Source organism: Taudactylus pleione, unplaced genomic scaffold (genome assembly GCF_031769625.1).
Source record: "Taudactylus pleione unplaced genomic scaffold, aTauple2 ptg000547l, whole genome shotgun sequence".
Lineage (NCBI taxonomy): Eukaryota > Metazoa > Chordata > Amphibia > Anura > Myobatrachidae > Taudactylus > Taudactylus pleione.
The window spans coordinates 549,226-567,111 of NW_028284949.1; the positions used below are offsets into that span (position 1 = coordinate 549,226).

At 42.0% G+C, this 17,886-nt stretch overlaps 1 protein-coding gene across 1 annotated transcript; it reads left to right on the plus strand.

The window, feature by feature from the left end:
* Window positions 1–924: 924 nt before the first annotated feature.
* LOC148500720 (uncharacterized) lies at window positions 925–12,252 on the plus strand. Its single transcript, XM_088451337.1, has 4 exons — window positions 925–990; window positions 6,366–6,559; window positions 6,656–6,742; window positions 6,907–12,252. Exons 2-4 carry the CDS (start codon window positions 6,466–6,468, stop codon window positions 8,940–8,942), a joined length of 2,217 nt encoding a protein of 738 aa, XP_088307463.1. The 5' UTR covers window positions 925–990; window positions 6,366–6,465; the 3' UTR covers window positions 8,943–12,252.
* Window positions 12,253–17,886: the final 5,634 nt, after the last annotated feature.

Below are 17,886 nucleotides of genomic sequence, written 5' to 3' on the forward strand. Positions count from 1 at the left end.
GCCTGCCAACTGCAGACACCGACGCAAATCCGGCAATTTAGGATGTGGATTTAAAGCAGCAACTTAAAAAGCAATACCTGGTCGTTTTTTTCCTTTTTTTAACTTAATGCAACTACATCGCAGGAATCTCCCGGTGCCCGCGACTCGCATTTAGGCAATATAAGTGGATTACAGGTCCTTTCCAGTCACCCAATGCAGACAACATATACAGCAGAGAGGTACTGATTATAAAATAGCAGGCACAGGGAATTATCTAATAGGTTGTTTGGCTGATAAATTTAAAGTGGCAGTTAGTTACCAGGCTGGTTTTATAAGCAATTGCAGCTTTAACATTAGCGGCAAAATCACTGAAAAACACGCCGGTTCCTTAAACCCCACAGTGCTAATTTTGAACTTTAGGCTTGTATAACAATAGAAATAAATATCAAGTCGGTGACACAACATAATATATAACATTTAACACGTTTCCCATGTTACACATGGCTTCATCAGCATCACAAGAGAGTGAAGAGACAAGTATGTACATCACAGTTGAATGCTGAGAAAAGAAGAATTATTATTAATTATTATTATTATTATTTCAATGAACCACTGACTCTCATGGTTATACCTCTTATACAATCAGTAAGGTAGAGGAAGCATATGTTGAATACAATGAATAATAAATTATAATAATATTTGTCCCATCTAAAAAAAAGACAACCATTTTCTTGAAGTGCAGACTAGGGTTATATGTAAATGGGCAAATGTGATGCTTAAAAATAATTAGCGCATTATACTCGATACAGCCAAGCGGCGGCCATTTTGTGATAGTCTCTCAGACCCATATCGAACATGCAGCCACAGCGTGTACATAGAGACGCTGCCGAGGGGGCGTATCCACAGACTCTCTCGGGCGCCATTTTGGAAACTGGAGAGTGGCTCTGAAATTCACCATTGGTGGACCGACACCTACATCCGGGTTATATTGTGAAACGTGAAAAGACGCAGGTAATGTTTTGTATGATATTGAACTATTATTATGTAGTAGAGTTTTATATGTTCAGTGGGATGGGTAGAGGGATTTGACCGATTCCAGCACACAATGCATATGATGTGAGGTATTATTATATAGAGGACTGTCCTGTGATGTATGAGGAGGGATAACACAGCTCTCCGCACACACTGATATGTGGTATTATATAGAGGTGTGGGAACTGTGCAGTGATATATGATGGGGGATAACAGCTCCCAGCACACACTGATATGTGGTATTATTATTATATAGAGGTGTGGGAACTGTGCAGTGATATATGATGGGGGATAACAGCTCCCAGCACACACTGATATGTGGTATTATTATTATATAGAGGTGTGGGAACTGTGCAGTGATATATGATGGGGGATAACAGCTCCCAGCACACACTGATAATGTGGTATTATTATTATTATTATATAGAGGAGAGGGAACTGTACAGTGATATTTGATGAGGGGGATAACACAGCTCCCAGCACACACTGATATGTGGCATTATTATATAGGGGAGAGGGAACTGTACAGTAATATATGATGGGAAATAACACAGCTCCCAGCGCACACTGATATGTGGTATTATTATTATTATATAGAGGAGAGGAGATTGTACAGTGGTTAATAAAAGGGATAACAATTCCACCAGCACATACTGATATGTGATATTATTTACATATAGAGGGAAGGGGACTGTATAGTTATATATGAGGAGGAATAACATCTTCCAACACATAACAGGTACTAAAAACTCTGAGTCCCATAACAAGTGCTGTTAATTCTTTGTTAAAAAGGTGACACTACCAAAATAACCAGGTAGAAAGTCTCTGTGTCCCTATAACAAACGTATGTGTAGGGAACTGCCATTAATCACTATGGGACAATGTAATAGGGTGAGAATTTAGAAAATTTGAGCGTTTAGCAGTAACCTCTCACACTATTACATTGGTCGAGTTGTATCTTCAAAATGGGAAAATATCTGGATGAGAGCTTAAATCGTGAGAATTTTTTGAGTTTGAATGTTCTCGGTCTCTATTTTATTGGCCAAGTTTAAAAAGTATGTGAATACGCTCATATTTTCCAGACTCTCACCCTATTACATTTGGCCCTATGTCACTGTACAGTCTCTTCTCCTCTAATAATAATAACACCTCATATCAGTGTGAGCTGTGATCACTGGGATTTGCTGGGTGTTAGGAGTAGGTACCTAGGTATATTGCTCATCAGTAATTATAACACCTGTGTGAGAAATAGAGAATGAGCTAAGGAGAAGCAGGAAGCGGAGTAACCTGGAAGATTTATATAGGCACAGAAGAAGGTAGAGAAGGAAAGATAGGTATGACAGTGATGAGGATTACTTTGCAATATTCACTCGTGGTTAGTCCATGACTGTCAAGCATTAACTCATAGCTCCCAGGTTAAGTGCCCCGGAGCTGTGGAATTACCCCGTGTGGTAAGCCCCAGAGAGTGCATGTAATGAAGATTTTCCTTACAGCTCCTGAGACTGCAAAGAAAAATCCATGTTAAGTGCACCCACTGGGGCTCACCGTGTGGGGAAGCTGGCAGTAATTGAATGGCTCAGGACAGAGCTGCAGTCGCACGGAAAGTCCTGCGCCTAATTGAATCTGCCCCATAGTGTTGCACTTCTCTACAAAAATGTTTGATGGATGGGCAATCCCACATGCAATTGAAACAGAATTCATTATTGCAGCCACATTTTAAGCAAATACTAGACCCAGTCTTAAAAATGAGGAAACAGTGATGGGAAGAGAGCCTCTATGACAAAGTACAGGAACATCTCCCAGTAGGTTCAGAACAAAAGTAGGAAAGAGTTTTGAGTATTTGATTTGGGAAATATAGTAGCATGGTTAGGCACGACACAGACCTTAGTAGTTTATAAAGAAAGTCTTACCAGTTGCAAATTGAGTAAATAAAATGGAGTCAAGGTTTTTCGACCAATCTGATTGGGAAAATGTACTTCTGACAGAATGGACATTACGGACAGCTTGGTGAGCAGCATACAATGAAATGGTGGGCTCTAGGCTGTGCCATAGTATTAATTGGGGTCACTACTGTGTGGCATACTATGAATTGGAATCACTACTGTTTGCCATACTTTGATTTGTGGTCACTACTGTGTGGCATACTATGAATTGCACGGGCAGCACAGATGGTGTAATGATTAGCATTACTGCCTCACAGCATTAAAGTCTTGGCTTTGACTCCCACCTGGCCAAAACTGTGGAGTTTGTATATCCTCCCTGTGCTTGCATGGGTTTCCTCTGCATACTCTGATTTCCTCCCACATTCCTAAAAAAATATACCAATAGGTTAATTGGCTCCCAACATAAAAATTAACTCTAGTGTGTTTGTGTACAAACTAGACTGTCAGCTCCAATTGGGCAGAAACTGATGTGAATGGCTAGATATTCTCTGTAAACTGCTCCGGAATATGTGTGTGCTATATAACTAACTGATAATAATAATTAGATCCCGAAAATGAACATGTAGTGGGTCTGATGGCATTTGAGGAAGCCTGAGGGTCATTGAAGGAGCATTTCTGATCTATAGAAGTTTTTATATATTTTGGTTGCACATGATGGTCTGGCTCCTGGACCTTTAAACGGGGTCCTAGATTTTAGAAAAACTTGTCGATCCCTGCTATTAGTGATGTCGAGGAGCATAAAGGGTTCCACAGGATCCATAATTGTATTTTGGATAGAATATTGTAATCATTTGTGAAAGACTATAGATACTTCCCCCTTTTTTTAGAGAGGAGGAGAGCTGATGCATTCCCCAATCCAAGAGTCTTTGAGGGACATATTTTGAGTGAAACATCAATGGGCATCTTGTAGAAAATAAATATCAGGATTTAGGGTTTTTAAATGAGAGTACACCTGCTTTCTTTTACTGAGGCTCAAATAAGGGCTTCTTTGTCAGGAAAATTACCATTCTTCCTTCTCTAGCTTCTTCTGTGCCTCACTAGTCGCTGGTTAATGCCTGCTTGCTTTGGGCCAATACAAAGAGCTTGGTAGTGCAAGATAAAGTTACCCCCAGTGCGGCAAGGTAGGTCGACTTGGTGAAAGGCAAAAGGTTAAGACCCATAACCGATTCTGGAATACCAAGAAAACAAAGATTATTTCTCCTATTACGATTTTCTAGGTCAGTCATCTCAACCATATCGTGCACAGTTTTGGTCAGTAAGATTAAAGTTTTGGTCAGTGACTAGGGGGTCCTTTGCATCACTAAGTCTCTGTTCTAGATGGGTAACTTGTTTTGCAGTAGAATCTAAATGGGAAACTATGGAGGCAATGACAGACTCTTCTAACAGTCATAATAATAAGTGACATCACCTTGGCTGCATCGTTGGTTGTGGAAGCCACAAGAGTAGTAGGCACAGAGGGCGGTTTGACGTCCCAATTAGGGAGAATGGGTGAGGGGGGAGATGGGTTAGACCTCCTGGACTGAGATTGTAGGGGAGTATGTTTAGTTTTACCCATTTTAGCAGAAGTAGTTTTCTTCAAATATCTTTTCATTAAAAAAAGAAAGCGCTCTGGGGGTAAGATGAGCCAAAAGGAACAAAATACCCAATACAGAATGTTATTGTAAGGCAAAGGTATACATAAAAGTAAAGCTGTCAAGTAAAAAGTGCACAACAGACAGATGAGACCTGTTGCACCAGTAGGTGAGCAGTCGCTCCCTGTATGTGAGGACCGGATACCACTGCAGAAGGATGTGGCAGGTAAATATCAGGGGAAGAGGATAGTACAGTCCAGGGGCTGAAATAAGAGGATCAGTAACAGAGAAGGAGAGGAAACATGGGCAGTACCTGAGTGGTGTAAGAGACCAATAGTCTTCATTCTAGCACCCACCACCTGTTAAAAGTCACGCAGTTTCTCTTTCTTGCATGGGGTGTTGCTCTCTGCTCTGGTGCTTCACACAAACTGCTTAAGTAGTTTGTTGAATCTGCTGTGCGTGCTAGATGCTCCAGAGCAGCGAGTGACACCACTGGCAGGAAAGAGGAACTGCATGAGTTGTGATAGGTGCAGGGTGCTAGAAGGAAGACTAGACGAAAAAAAATGAGGGTCCAGTGCCTGTCAGTGACAGCCGAACAGGAAGGCAGGCTCTAGAGGTAGCATTTACCTGGGAAACACTGGAGCAAAGAGGGTCTGAGGAACATCATGGAGAAGTCAATGGAGTCCAGTCTACAGAATGGGTTGCTGGGAAACTGGGCACCCCAAGGTGACACCACTGGGCAAACAAAATTCAGAGAGTCCATGCAGGCAAGGTAGTTGGAGTTTGTCATGCCACAGTGCCAAGTGTAGGCAATGGGAGGACTCCGCAGGATATCTGGAAGGGAAGTGAAAGGCACAGCCCCCACACACCAGCCATAGGAGCTCCTGAAATCAGGATTCACAAGTAGTTTCACAGATGGCCGCTCATTGCCCATTCAGTACATAATACAAACCAGAAGCACAGTTGTTTAGATTGAGGGAAGCTAGCTGTTGCACTGCGGGTGGCTGTCTAAAGAATCAGTCAATGGAGTGAACCAGGAAGGCAATGGCAGCTGTTGCAGGGCGTTATAAGCAGTCATCCAGTGGAGAACAGGGCCAGTAATGTAGTAGATAGGCTGAGGCGTCCGGCACTAGAATACGGCCATGGCAGGCACCAGCAAACTGATGTGTCCACCACTGATACCTCAGGTGAATATTAGAGTAAGGGTAGACTTCGGGATCCAACGGCAGTCAAGGATGGCTCAGGGTGCAAGTATATAACAGGTTAGGGCAGCAGGCCGGGAGGATAGACCCCACGTAGTCCCATTCTCTAAGGTCAGCAGTAGGTCCGAATTGTCACCTGAGCGGTGGAATGTAACCACAGCCGGTATCAGTGGAGCAGAAAGCACTGCACCAAGGATGTAGAAAAGGGCTTCCACCAGAATCTTAGCCTGTCATAGGAAGGAGGAATGGAGAATCACTCCTAATCTGGGAGTTAGGATCCTATGGTTTGGTAATGCCAAGAGGCGGGGAGGGGGGGGGCATACCTAGCCATAGGATCCTAGCTTCTTCCCGGCTTTAATCTTTTCTTTATCCTGATGCACAGAACTAATTGAAGAAGCCCGTAGCATTAATGGAAGTAGATATAGGACAAAAGCCAGGAGCCCATGTAGAATGCGTCCACCTCGATGGCCCACATATTTGAGCTCTATATTCTTCTATTTTATGAACATCACTATGAATTTCATGCATAGTGGGTTGAGGAATTGTGGAAATGCCACAGTGACATCCTTTATATCCTAATTATTAACATAGGGAAGTCTAGTTTGTATATCGCAGTAAAAATTTCTTTTAATTTACAGCATTACTTCGGTGATTGTGGGACGCCAATAAACCTGTGTGTCAAGAAGACTAAGCAGACCCAGAGGCCCATCACAATACCTCCAACTTACTCACTGATACATGAGACACAATGAACACAAGTTCCTAGAACTCATCAGCAAGATCGTTCAACTGCTGACTGGACATGTGTCTACTGGGAATGGGACATTATACAGTAAGACCAGGGGATGTGTCTGGGTGATGACTGTATCATTGTTTGCGTCAGGTTCCTGTAAGGCATGATGATGCCACTGCCTATTTCTCCATGCAGGAGTGGGAGTATATAGAAGGACACAGGGGTCTGTACAAGGACGTGAGGACGTGATTATGGAGAATCACCGGCCTCTCATATCACTGGGTAAGAGGACATTTAAAGACAATCATGTCTGTGTATGTGGGACAGATTATCCCTTTGTAAATAAATAGTACTGTTGGTGGGAGGAGTGGGGGTGTCACTACTTTTTTAGGAGAGGATTGGTTGCTAAATTATATATCTAACCTCTGTACATTTTTTCCCAACAGAGCTATATCGAGATCCATCTGGTCATATTAAGGATGAATTGGGCTCATGTGAAGACCGAAATCTTCCACACACTAACATTTACACACTCAGAGATCATACACAGTATACATCTACACATATTAAGGAGGAACCAGTCTCCAGTGATGGAGAAACCCTTACAAACACTGATAATTATACCCCCACAGATCATACACAGTATACATCTACACATATAAAGGAGGAACCAGACTCATGTGATGGAGGAGACCTCACAGACACTGACATGTATACACCCACATATCATACACAGTATACATCTACTCATATTAAGGAGGAACCAGTATCATGTGATGGAGGAGAACTCATAGACACTGACATTTATACGCCCCGAGGTCATATACAGTGTAAATCTACTCATATTAAGGTGGAACTAGTCTCATGTGATGGAGGAGATCTCATTGGCAATTATACGCCCACATATCAAAAACAGTATACATCTCATACTAAGGAGGAACCAGGCACATGTGATGGAGGAGACCTCAAGCACACTGACACTTATATACCCACAGATCATACACAATATATATCTTATATTAAGGAGGAATCAGTGTCATCTGCTGAAGAGCATTTAATCAACGCTGACCTTTATACACCAACTAATTATGCACAATATGCATCTGCTCATATAGAGAACGAATCTGGATCTTACAGTGGTGAGAAATGTTTCGGTAATAGGATGAGCGATTTTAGACAACAAACGGGCAAAAAAAGAAACCACATTCAAAATAATTCTTGGCCCTGCTCTGAATGTGGGAAATGTTTTAACAGCAAGTCACATCTCCATAGGCACGAGAGCATTCACACCGGAGAGAGACCGTATTCTTGCTCTGAATGTGGGAAACGTTTTAACTGTAAGTCGCATCTTATTCGGCATGAGAGGATTCACACAGGAGAGAGACCGTTTTCTTGCTCCAAATGCGAGAAATGTTTTAGGAGCCATTCGGAACTTGTCCTGCATCAGAGAAGTCACACAGGGGAGAAGCCATCTCCCTGCTTGGAGTGCGGGAGAAGTTTTCGAAATAATTCTCGGCTTTTTGAGCACCAGAGATCCCACACAGGAGAAAGACCGTATTCCTGTTCCGAATGTGGGAAATGTTTTACCAGTAAGACGCATCTTAATAGGCATCAAAGACTTCACACCGGAGAGAAACCATTTACTTGTTCTGTGTGTGGGAAATGTTTCAGCAGTAAGACCCACCTTACCAGTCATGAGAGACTTCACTCGGGACAGAGACCGTATACTTGCTCCGAATGTCACAAGTGTTTCAACACCAAGTCACATCTTAAATGCCATGAAAAAATTCACACAGGAGAAAGACCATATTCCTGCTCAGAGTGCGAAAAGTGTTTTAGAGATACTTCAGCGCTCAACCTTCACCATAAAAGTCACACAGGTGAAAAACCGTACTCCTGCTTAGAGTGCGGGAAATGTTTCAGACACAAGTCCGAACTTGTTCTACACCTAAAAAGCCACACGGGAGAGAAACCATTTTCCTGCTTAGAGTGCGGGAAGTGTTTTAGGCTTAATTCCGGACTTCTAGTGCACCAGAGAATTCACACGGGTGAGAAACCATATTGTTGCTCCGAGTGTGGCAAATGCTTTAGAAGTAAACTGGGACTCTTTGTGCACCAGAGGATTCACACAGGAGTGAAACCTTACTCTTGCCCAGAGTGCAAGAAGTGCTTCAACAGTAGATCACATCTGACTAAACATCAGAGAACTCACACAGGGGAGAAACTCTTTCCTTGCTTCCAATGCGGGAAAAGTTTCAGTAGTAAGTCTCACCTGAACAGACACAATGTCATTCACACGGGAGAGAAGCCATATACTTGCTCTGAATGCGAGAAATGTTTCTACAGTAAATCACATCTTAATAGTCATCAGAAGATTCACTCGGGAACAAAGCCGTTTCTGTGCATGACGTGTGGGTTGTGTTTGAAAACCCAGTCTAAGCTTGTCCGACATCAGAGAATACACGCAGAAGATAAGCAGTAATCTTGCTCAGAGTGTAGGAAGTGTAGAAATAATTCAGGACTTCTACACCAGAGAACTCACATTTTCCTTCTGAAGGGTATACTTACTAAAGTGCAGGTTTACAAAAGTGATGTTTTCCATAGCAACCAATCGGATTCAACTTCTCATTTATCTAGTATATCTAGAAATTGATAGCTAGAATCTGATTGGTTGCTCTGGGTAACATCTCCACTTTTGTAAACCATGAGTGTGAGAAATTTGTTGAGAACACTTTGACAAAAACAAACTCCATATCTAATTTTTGTTTTATTTTTTACTGTGACATTTTTTTGAAAATTTGAAACCTATAACTCTCGTTGCCATAAGAGAGCATTGAAAAAGTGCATATTTTAATTTATATTCGCTCCTATACTGTGTCTGCAAAGCTTGAGCTATTTTTTTGTGTTAGCTAATTTCTCACTTAAGTAAATTAACTAGTGTCCTTTAATGTGTGTAGGGAAGCTGCTATCCTCTGAAGCCACCACTCTTTATAAAATGTCTCTTATTGTAATAATGATCTGGAACTCCATGAAGTTCCACACAAATATATGAAACGCAGTAAATATGATTGTTAGGACCTGATTTAGCATGGATCGCAACTGAGCGATTGTTAGCCATTGCACATGCCTATAAGATGCACTGCGTGCACGGTGATCGCACTGCGATGACCCACGCACAAAGAAATCCTACGCAGAGTGACAGGCTGTGAGCGTTTGGGGGGTGGTGACGGAGGAGTGGTTGGAGAAAGGCAGGCGTGTCGGTCCGTTTCAACGCCTTTGTATGGGCGTGCATAAATTAGTCACTGCGATGGCATACGCACCTTGAGTACTCATTGCGTGCGACGAGACTTGCAATATCTGCGGCTGGTCAGACCTGCTGTAATGTGCGTGACGGGCCAATGTGCTTCGATGGTTCCGATGTTTATGCAGAAGTGCGAGGTTGGACATATGTGAGAAAGCAGAAGTCGGCGTCTTTATGCCGGCTGTGGCAGACATTAGCATATTTTCGTAGCTGCGTTGCGTGCCATTTCGCAGCTGCGATCGCCATTGCGATCCATGCTGAATCAGGCCCTTAGTCCAAGAAATTAAATGATATGATCAACTCTGTTTCTAGTATTCTTCTTCCTCTTTAAAGAGTAGTTTGCTCATATATAGGCCCGTATTCAATTAGTTTTGCACCCGCAAAACTTTTTCGCATGCGGTACTGTCCGCCGACATTGCGTGTTTTGGCCATGGAAACTTTTCGCTATTCTCCGTATTCAATTCCAAAAGACTCGAAAACGCAACTCGGCGAATGCAAACCAGGTGAAAAGTGCTGTCAGAAATGGGGTAATCAGCGTGACACCCTAAAAGATGCACTAACATTGGGGATCAATGTACATTCCCCCGAATAGCCCTAATAAAGCTATTTGGGGTACTTTAAGTAGTGTCAATTGCCTGTAATAGCATTAAGCAGTTTTTTTGAGTGTAAATAAGTAGTCTTGTCAAATTTCTGGTACATGAAAATGGGTGCAAGCATGGTTTAATGTCGCTAAAGTTAAGTTTTAAAAAACGCACCTCAAGCAAACACCTGCAATCAAAAAAACACCTCCACCATACTTGCCGACCCCCCAAAAGGTTTTTCCCCCCACTTTGCACCTTTTCGCCCTTTTTTTTTTCAAAGTGCTTTTTTGGGGTGTTCCTCTCTTTTTTTATTGTTTTTTTTGAGGCAGTTATCCATTGGGGGTCTGACCCAAGGGTGCTGAGTGGTTTCCCCACGTATGCACCCCGAATTAGAGCTTTTGCACTTCTTTTCTCCACCTATTCAGAGGCAAATTTTTTTTGTGTATTACATTGCATTGCGTTTGCACGTACGCAAAAAGTTCGCAATTGAATACGGCCAAAAGTTTCCACCTTGCAAAATGACGTCATCCACAATACTTTTTATCGCAGATTCCGACTTTTTGCGGCTAATTGAATACGGGCCAAATATAACAGAAGAAAACACAATATTCTATCATATTTACTGCGTTTCATATATTTGTGTGGAACTTAAGTGAGCGCCAACACCTGTTAGTTTTTTGTTGCATTGTTATTTATAGAGAAATAGGTTATTCTCTTCTTACAGGTGACTGTATAAGGGATTTTTCAGCCTATGTGCTTTTACTGCCTTTTTGTGAATGGTCTCGAACTGTTTATAAAAGCGTAAAAACTTTTTTATTTATTTTAACACGTACAGTTGCGATAATGCATTATATGTTGATTAAGACATAGTATCAAGATGTGTACTCATACACCTATACCTCTTGCGCCATATGGCACGGAATACCTGGCGAGATTCCCATGCAGCGTTATTTTTTGTCTTAGTTCACATATAATGTACTAGGTACTTAGGATTCAGGCTTTTTAGTTGCAAAGGAATCTATGTAAAGTCGCAGATTAACCATAATAATGACGGGGGTGGCGCATATTTGATCTGTCTTACTCTTTAGCCGCCTTACACAGACTGCAAACTTTTTCCTCAACTTTGCCACTTTTTCCTCAGCTTTGCATATTGGTTCACTTACAGTGTAGTAGGTACTTAGGATTAGTGTTTTGGCGCGGCACAGTAGCAAAGTCCGTGGTGCGCTAAACGCTGCTATTGGGTGCGACTTCCTGATAGGTGTGTATGGACACATCTGTAAATATAAGAGCACGGATACATGGTGTCATGGACAAAATAAGTTTAGGGAGTTGGCTTTATTGAAATGCGCTCCTGGTCACTAGCAATACTATATTATGGTCCATAGCTAGAGTGGAAGGGCCACATCTAAAATAAACAGTATTCACACAGAAGAGATTAATCTTTTTTAGAAACTTGGGTAATTCTGGTGAATAATTGAGCAAACACTACATTGCTCAACACTTGCTTCCCATTATTAGAGTACTCTATGTATAATACGGTTTAGCATTTAGTTACACTCTATCCCTTTATCTGCTACACCTGCGTGTGTGCTTCACACTATATGCTGATGAGCCCTTTATCATAGAGGCGCAGTATACAGTGCGACAGCCAAGTACAGACTTTCAACAGACAGTTTTAAAACTTCTAGAACCGTAGCAGAAAAATATAGGAGAGCGCTGATTGTGAGCCTAGTAAGAGGACCCTATGAGATCATAATGTATATTAGCGCTCTATTTTTGTGTGAATGAAATCTGATGCTACTGTATCTTGCTGCTCTCATTTATCTGCCAACATAAGATAAATTATGTGAACTCTTTACAATTGCCTTTATACTCGTATTACTTTGCTCTATGTGTGATCTTATCTTTGTGTAAACACTAATAAACAATAAAGAGAATAAACAACAGAAATATTCATTTATTATTACACTTCATGCACACCATATTCTTATATTGTACATAATGTGGGGAATGTGTTACCGGTAGCACAACTCATGTCAGACATCGGGGATCTGACGATGGAGAGACACCATATTCTTATAATGTACAGATCGTGGGGAATGTGTTACTGGTAGCACAGCTCATGTGAGACATCAGGGATCTGACGATGGAGAGACACCATATTCCTATATTGTACAGAATGTGGGGAATGTGTTACCGGTAGCACAGCTCATGTGAGACATCAGGGATCTGATGATGGATAGACACCATATTCCTATATTGTACATAATGTAGGGAATGTGTTACCGGTAACACAACTCATGTGAGACATCGGGGATCTGACGATGGAGAGACACCATATTCCTATATTGTACAGAATGTGGGGAATGTGTTACCAGTAGCACAACTCATGTCAGACATCGGGGATCTGACGATGGAGAGACACCATATTTTTATATTGTACAGAATGTGGGGAATGTGTTACCAGTAGTACAACTCATGTCAGACATCGGGGATCTGACGATGGAGAGACACCATATTCTTATATTGTGCAGAATGTAGGGAATGTGTTACCGGTAGCACAACTCATGTCAGACATCGGGGATCTGACGATGGAGAGACACCATATTCTTATATTGTGAAGAATGTGAGGAATGTGTTACCAGTACGACAACTCATGTCAGACATTGGGGATCTGACGATGGAGAGACACCATATTCTTATATTGTACAGAATGTGGGGAATGTGTTACCAGTAGCACAACTCATGTCAGACATCGGGGATCTGATGATGGAGAGACACCATATTCCTATATTGTACATAATGTGGGGAATGTGTTACCGGTAGCACAACTCATGTCAGACATCGGGGATCTGACGATGGAGAGACACCATATTCTTATATTGTGCAGAATGTAGGGAATGTGTTACCGGTAGCACAACTCATGTCAGACATCGGGGATCTGATGATGGAGAGACACCATATTCTTATATTGTACAGAATGTGGGGAATGTGTTACCGGTAACACAACTCATGTCAGACATCAGGGATCTGATGATGGAGAGACACCATATTCCTATATTGTACATAATGTGGGGAATGTGTTACTGGTAGCACAACTCATGTCAGACATCAGGGATCTGACGATGGAGAGACATCATATTCTTATATTGTACAGAATGTGGGGAATGTGTTACCGGTAGCACAACTCATGTCAGACATCAGGGATCTGACGATGGAGAGACACCATATTCTTATATTGTATAGAATGTGGGGAATGTGTTAGCGGTAGCACAACTCATGACAGACATTGGGGATCTGACGATGGAGAGACACCATATTCTTATATTGTACAGAATGTGGGGAATGTGTTAGCGGTAGCACAACTCATGTCAGACATCGGGGATCTGATGATGGAGAGACACCATATTCTTATATTGTACAGAATCCTCCAGGCGAAACGTATGTCGGACAGATATCTCAGCTGCCACACATAGTCTATGTATGGCTTCTTCCTATCAGCTGCATGTGGATAGCTGATGGGTGGAGTTTCCGCACTGCACAAGAGGTCACATGAGAATGAACGGACAGAATAGGGCAAGCCAAACTGCCTATTAGTATTCCCGATTAATCCTGTTCCCAATGGTGTTTTCCAGCACCAGTTATTTCAGAGCATGTTTTCAACAATAGTAGATTTAGTAACAGCGGGAAAGTGGCCTATAATTTACTTTTGGCAGTTAGGTATGGCGTTAAAGAGCCACTGAAGGGGATAAGTCAGGGTTGGGGGGTACCTTGGCATTCAGAGCCCCCTGACCTCTCTCCAGAGTAGCAAAGTGTAAACCTAGAGGGCGTTATATGGAAACAGACGTGATCTAAAGTTTATAAAACCAATATTAATGTCAATTACCCCAGCCTTAAATTCTGCTACCAAAGAGGAACTGACCCTCAAAAGTGGAGAAACTAAACAATCAATATGGAGCTCTGTTAAGTGACAGGGAGTACATACTTACATAAATGTATCAAATTGTCATATAATTGTAATATAATGTTTAACAAAATGCATAATAACATGATTAAAAAAAGTTAAAGGTAAATAATAAAACATTATTACAACAGATCTACAGTACCGACTGAATCAAAACTCATCTCACAATCACTGTATCAATGCATAAAAGTCCAATAACTCTACTGGACAAGAGGACAGAGCTACACCAGGAGATATTGAATTTTTTGTTTTAGGAAAAACCTGGTAATTCTACTGGACAAGTGCACTGATCACCTGGTAGAAGGTAAATATGTGTGAATGCGTTTAGTATGTAATAAATCTTTACTTTCTACGGTGTGTAAGTACTGGTTTTTTTTTACAGAGGGGGTATAGTGTAGTTCCACAAGTGCCAAAGGGCAGGCATTCTGGCACCTGGATTGCCACTGTAAAAACCAATAGTACACATACTGTATAATCCCACTATTACCTGTGCACCCACCGGCAGGGATGTAGGGAAGACCCTCGGGCTTCAACCTAAGCCTGGGCTTCTCGTGGGAGGGGAGACCCCTTTAAATGGATCCCCACCTCCCCTGAGATTCCTGGCTTGGGCTGATTAGTTTGGGCAGTTATACCCCGGCTAGTTTAAATCCTGTGCTGGCTTTAGAAATATGGGGAACCCTACGCCATTTCCCCCCCTATTTTTAAATCCAGGACTGGCTCATAGAGCCCATTGATTGTTCATAAAATACAGGGAACCCCTACAAGTTTTATCCCCCATATTTTTAGAACCAAGACTGGCTCAGGAGCCCGGATTAGTTATGCTTTGGGGGGAACGCCACATATTTTTTTTTTAATTAACTCTTTTTATTAATAATTACAGGCAGAAACATATGGATCCACACCTATCACAATTTTTGGTATATTTCCCTGTACTCCTGTCTATGGAAAGTACTGCTGTGTTCAGACGATGATGTACTTATTTCTATATGTATTTACAGGTGTATTTTAACTTCGGATTTGGCCATCCTCACAAAAAAAAACACCCGATTTTGCCTTCGGAAATTCCAGTGTTTGTAAAAATGGCTAAATACTCCAGTGAATGCAAATTTGACTAAACACGGAGCTTAGTTAATTTACCCCCGTATGTCTAATTTGCTTGGACTCTGGGAAAAAAAATTCACTCATCTGCGTCTAAATCAGAATGAGCCCCTTCATGTTAGATTTGGAGATGGTTCCATATGAAGAGTATAATAACAATTTTTATTAAACCCATTGGCCCTGGAGCTTTATCCTTGGGAAGAGATCTGATAATAGCTGTGACCTCACTCTCCATCTAAGGTCTCCATAATGTGTAGTATAACATACAGCAACATACCGGCTGTCTCTAATGGGCTAGAGATTTTGGTGCCTATCTCCTGAGTCCTGTTCCTGACCAGTTGGCCTCTGACCATTTTTTTGCCCTGTCACTCGGTGCATAACATCACTGCTATAGGTGGCCTGGCAGCTTCTGTAGCAATAAGAGAAGAAACTTGTCGCTTTAGTTGCTGCTTCTGGACACTAGACAACAAGTGTTCTGCACTTTAACCACTTAACTGACATTTTTTTCCCTGCAAAACCAGTCAGATTATTTTTTAATGTAATATAGTTTCAAATGTAGTTATAAAATATGTTTAAATATTTTATTGGATAAAAAAATGCCATCACCATCCTATGTCCATAGGCCCCCATTATAAAATGACTATTGGCAATAGACCACCCAGTGGGTATAAATAAATGATAAAATTAACAACCACACCCACACTTAGTAGTAGTAGTAGTGAACCACCCCTCTGGAAATACCTTCTATTTTTGGAACACATCCCCAACTCCTCCTCCCCTGTGACCAATGTAATTTTGTTATTATATGACCCCGCCTCCAGCATCATATTATTTTGCCCCTCCCCCACTGGTAGTAGACACACATCACATGTAGTGCTCAGAGGAGCCTGTGCCAGGGGGGACTGATGATCAGTCCCCCCGTTACAGCTGACCTCAGAACTTATAGAGATCAGCCAAATAGTTCCCCTCCTCGCACTTTGGTCCTCGTCACATGCACTCCAGAATGCCGTTTGCAGGGCATTCTGGGGCGCAATTTCTGTAGTCTATCAGCAGTCACAGACACCTCGTCACTGCAGTGGGGTCCGAAAAGTCAGAGGAGATCCATTCTGCACTTGTTCAGAACAGATGTCCTCTTCAAAAACTGGGGACCCAGCAGATGGCGCAGTCACACAGGATGCGACCTTGTTCGCTGAAACACTTCGGGCCGCGGTCCTATTACATGTAACCATGCCAGTTAAGTGGTTGAAGGCAGAAATCCTGTTTTTCGACTCCTTTTGTCTCTTAATCTATCCAGTCTTCAGCCTGGATTGCATCTCCCCTTACCACTTGCTGTAAGGGCACCAGGAACAGCGGAGGTATCATCAATGGGGTTAGTGAGGGAGATGAGGTCTGTCAGTGATGTGAGGTCAGTAGGGCTTCATACGGAGGTAATTGGGAGAGTGACATGGCTTAGTGAGAGCCTCACACATTATTAGTACTGGGGCATGGCCTGATTATATTATGGTTATTATGTTGGTATTGGAGATCTGTAAGAAAAACCACTTGTCGGTAAGTATTACATCAATATGTGGGTTACAGTAGCGCTGTAATGCGTAGAAAAGAATGTATTGTCTTCTCCACTGTATGTGCTACCTCCAAGCATCATAAAGGTCGTATTCTGGCATTCATCTTCTGGTTGGCGATTTTATCCAGATGAAATGTCACCGATGGCTGTATGTGGAAAATGTTTAAAAATAATTAATATAACAACCATGTCTGACTTTTTAAATGTCTGCGAAAAGCTTCCTAAACAATGGTAACTGTCCTGTATTGGGAGCACACAGGGGATGATGGTGAGTTGGGAGCAAAGCAAAAAAAAAAAAACTCTTTGCACCTGGAACAAACCATGGTTCAATGTGAGGGGAGCAAATAAATGTATTATTTTCATGCAGGGTAAATACTGGCTGCTTTTGCATGTAGCCCAGAAATGTAGACAGTTTTATATTTACACTGCTTTAGCTTTGCGTTTGTATGTGCCCCTCTCACATGTAAATCTCTCTGCACATCTTACATCTACCCCACCTACAGTGCAGCCTGCTTTGCGCTTTATTGCTTTGCTTCTATCTCAGAATTAGCCCCATTATGTCAAGTCTGCATTTAGGGCCTGTTTCAGCACAGATCGCACGTCTGCAATCGCACGCACTTGACTGCTGCGAAAATATGCTAAAATATGCATACGCAATACTCCCACACCATAATATGCAGACACCCAGCACTTCATAAAGCCCCTCTTACCTTCACTCACATCCGTAATACTTTGCAAGATAGCAAAAACATCGGTAACATCGAGAACCATCGGACCCATACGCACAATAGTGGTAGACTTCACTCAGGAATTGCTAAATTTCCTGCAGGCAAGGAGTACTCAGGCTGCGTATGGGATTGCAGTGGATAATTTATGCACGCCCCTGCAGCGGCGTTCGAATGTACTGAACATGCCTGC

Coding starts and splice junctions, on each gene's coding strand:
- LOC148500720 (XM_088451337.1), top strand. CDS start 6,466: ATGAGACACAATGAACACAAGTTCCTAGAACTCATCAGCAAGATCGTT. Junction 6,560..6,655: donor TGGGAATGGGACATTATACA/GTAAGACCAGGG, acceptor TTCTCCATGCAG/GAGTGGGAGTATATAGAAGG. Junction 6,743..6,906: donor CCGGCCTCTCATATCACTGG/GTAAGAGGACAT, acceptor TTTTCCCAACAG/AGCTATATCGAGATCCATCT.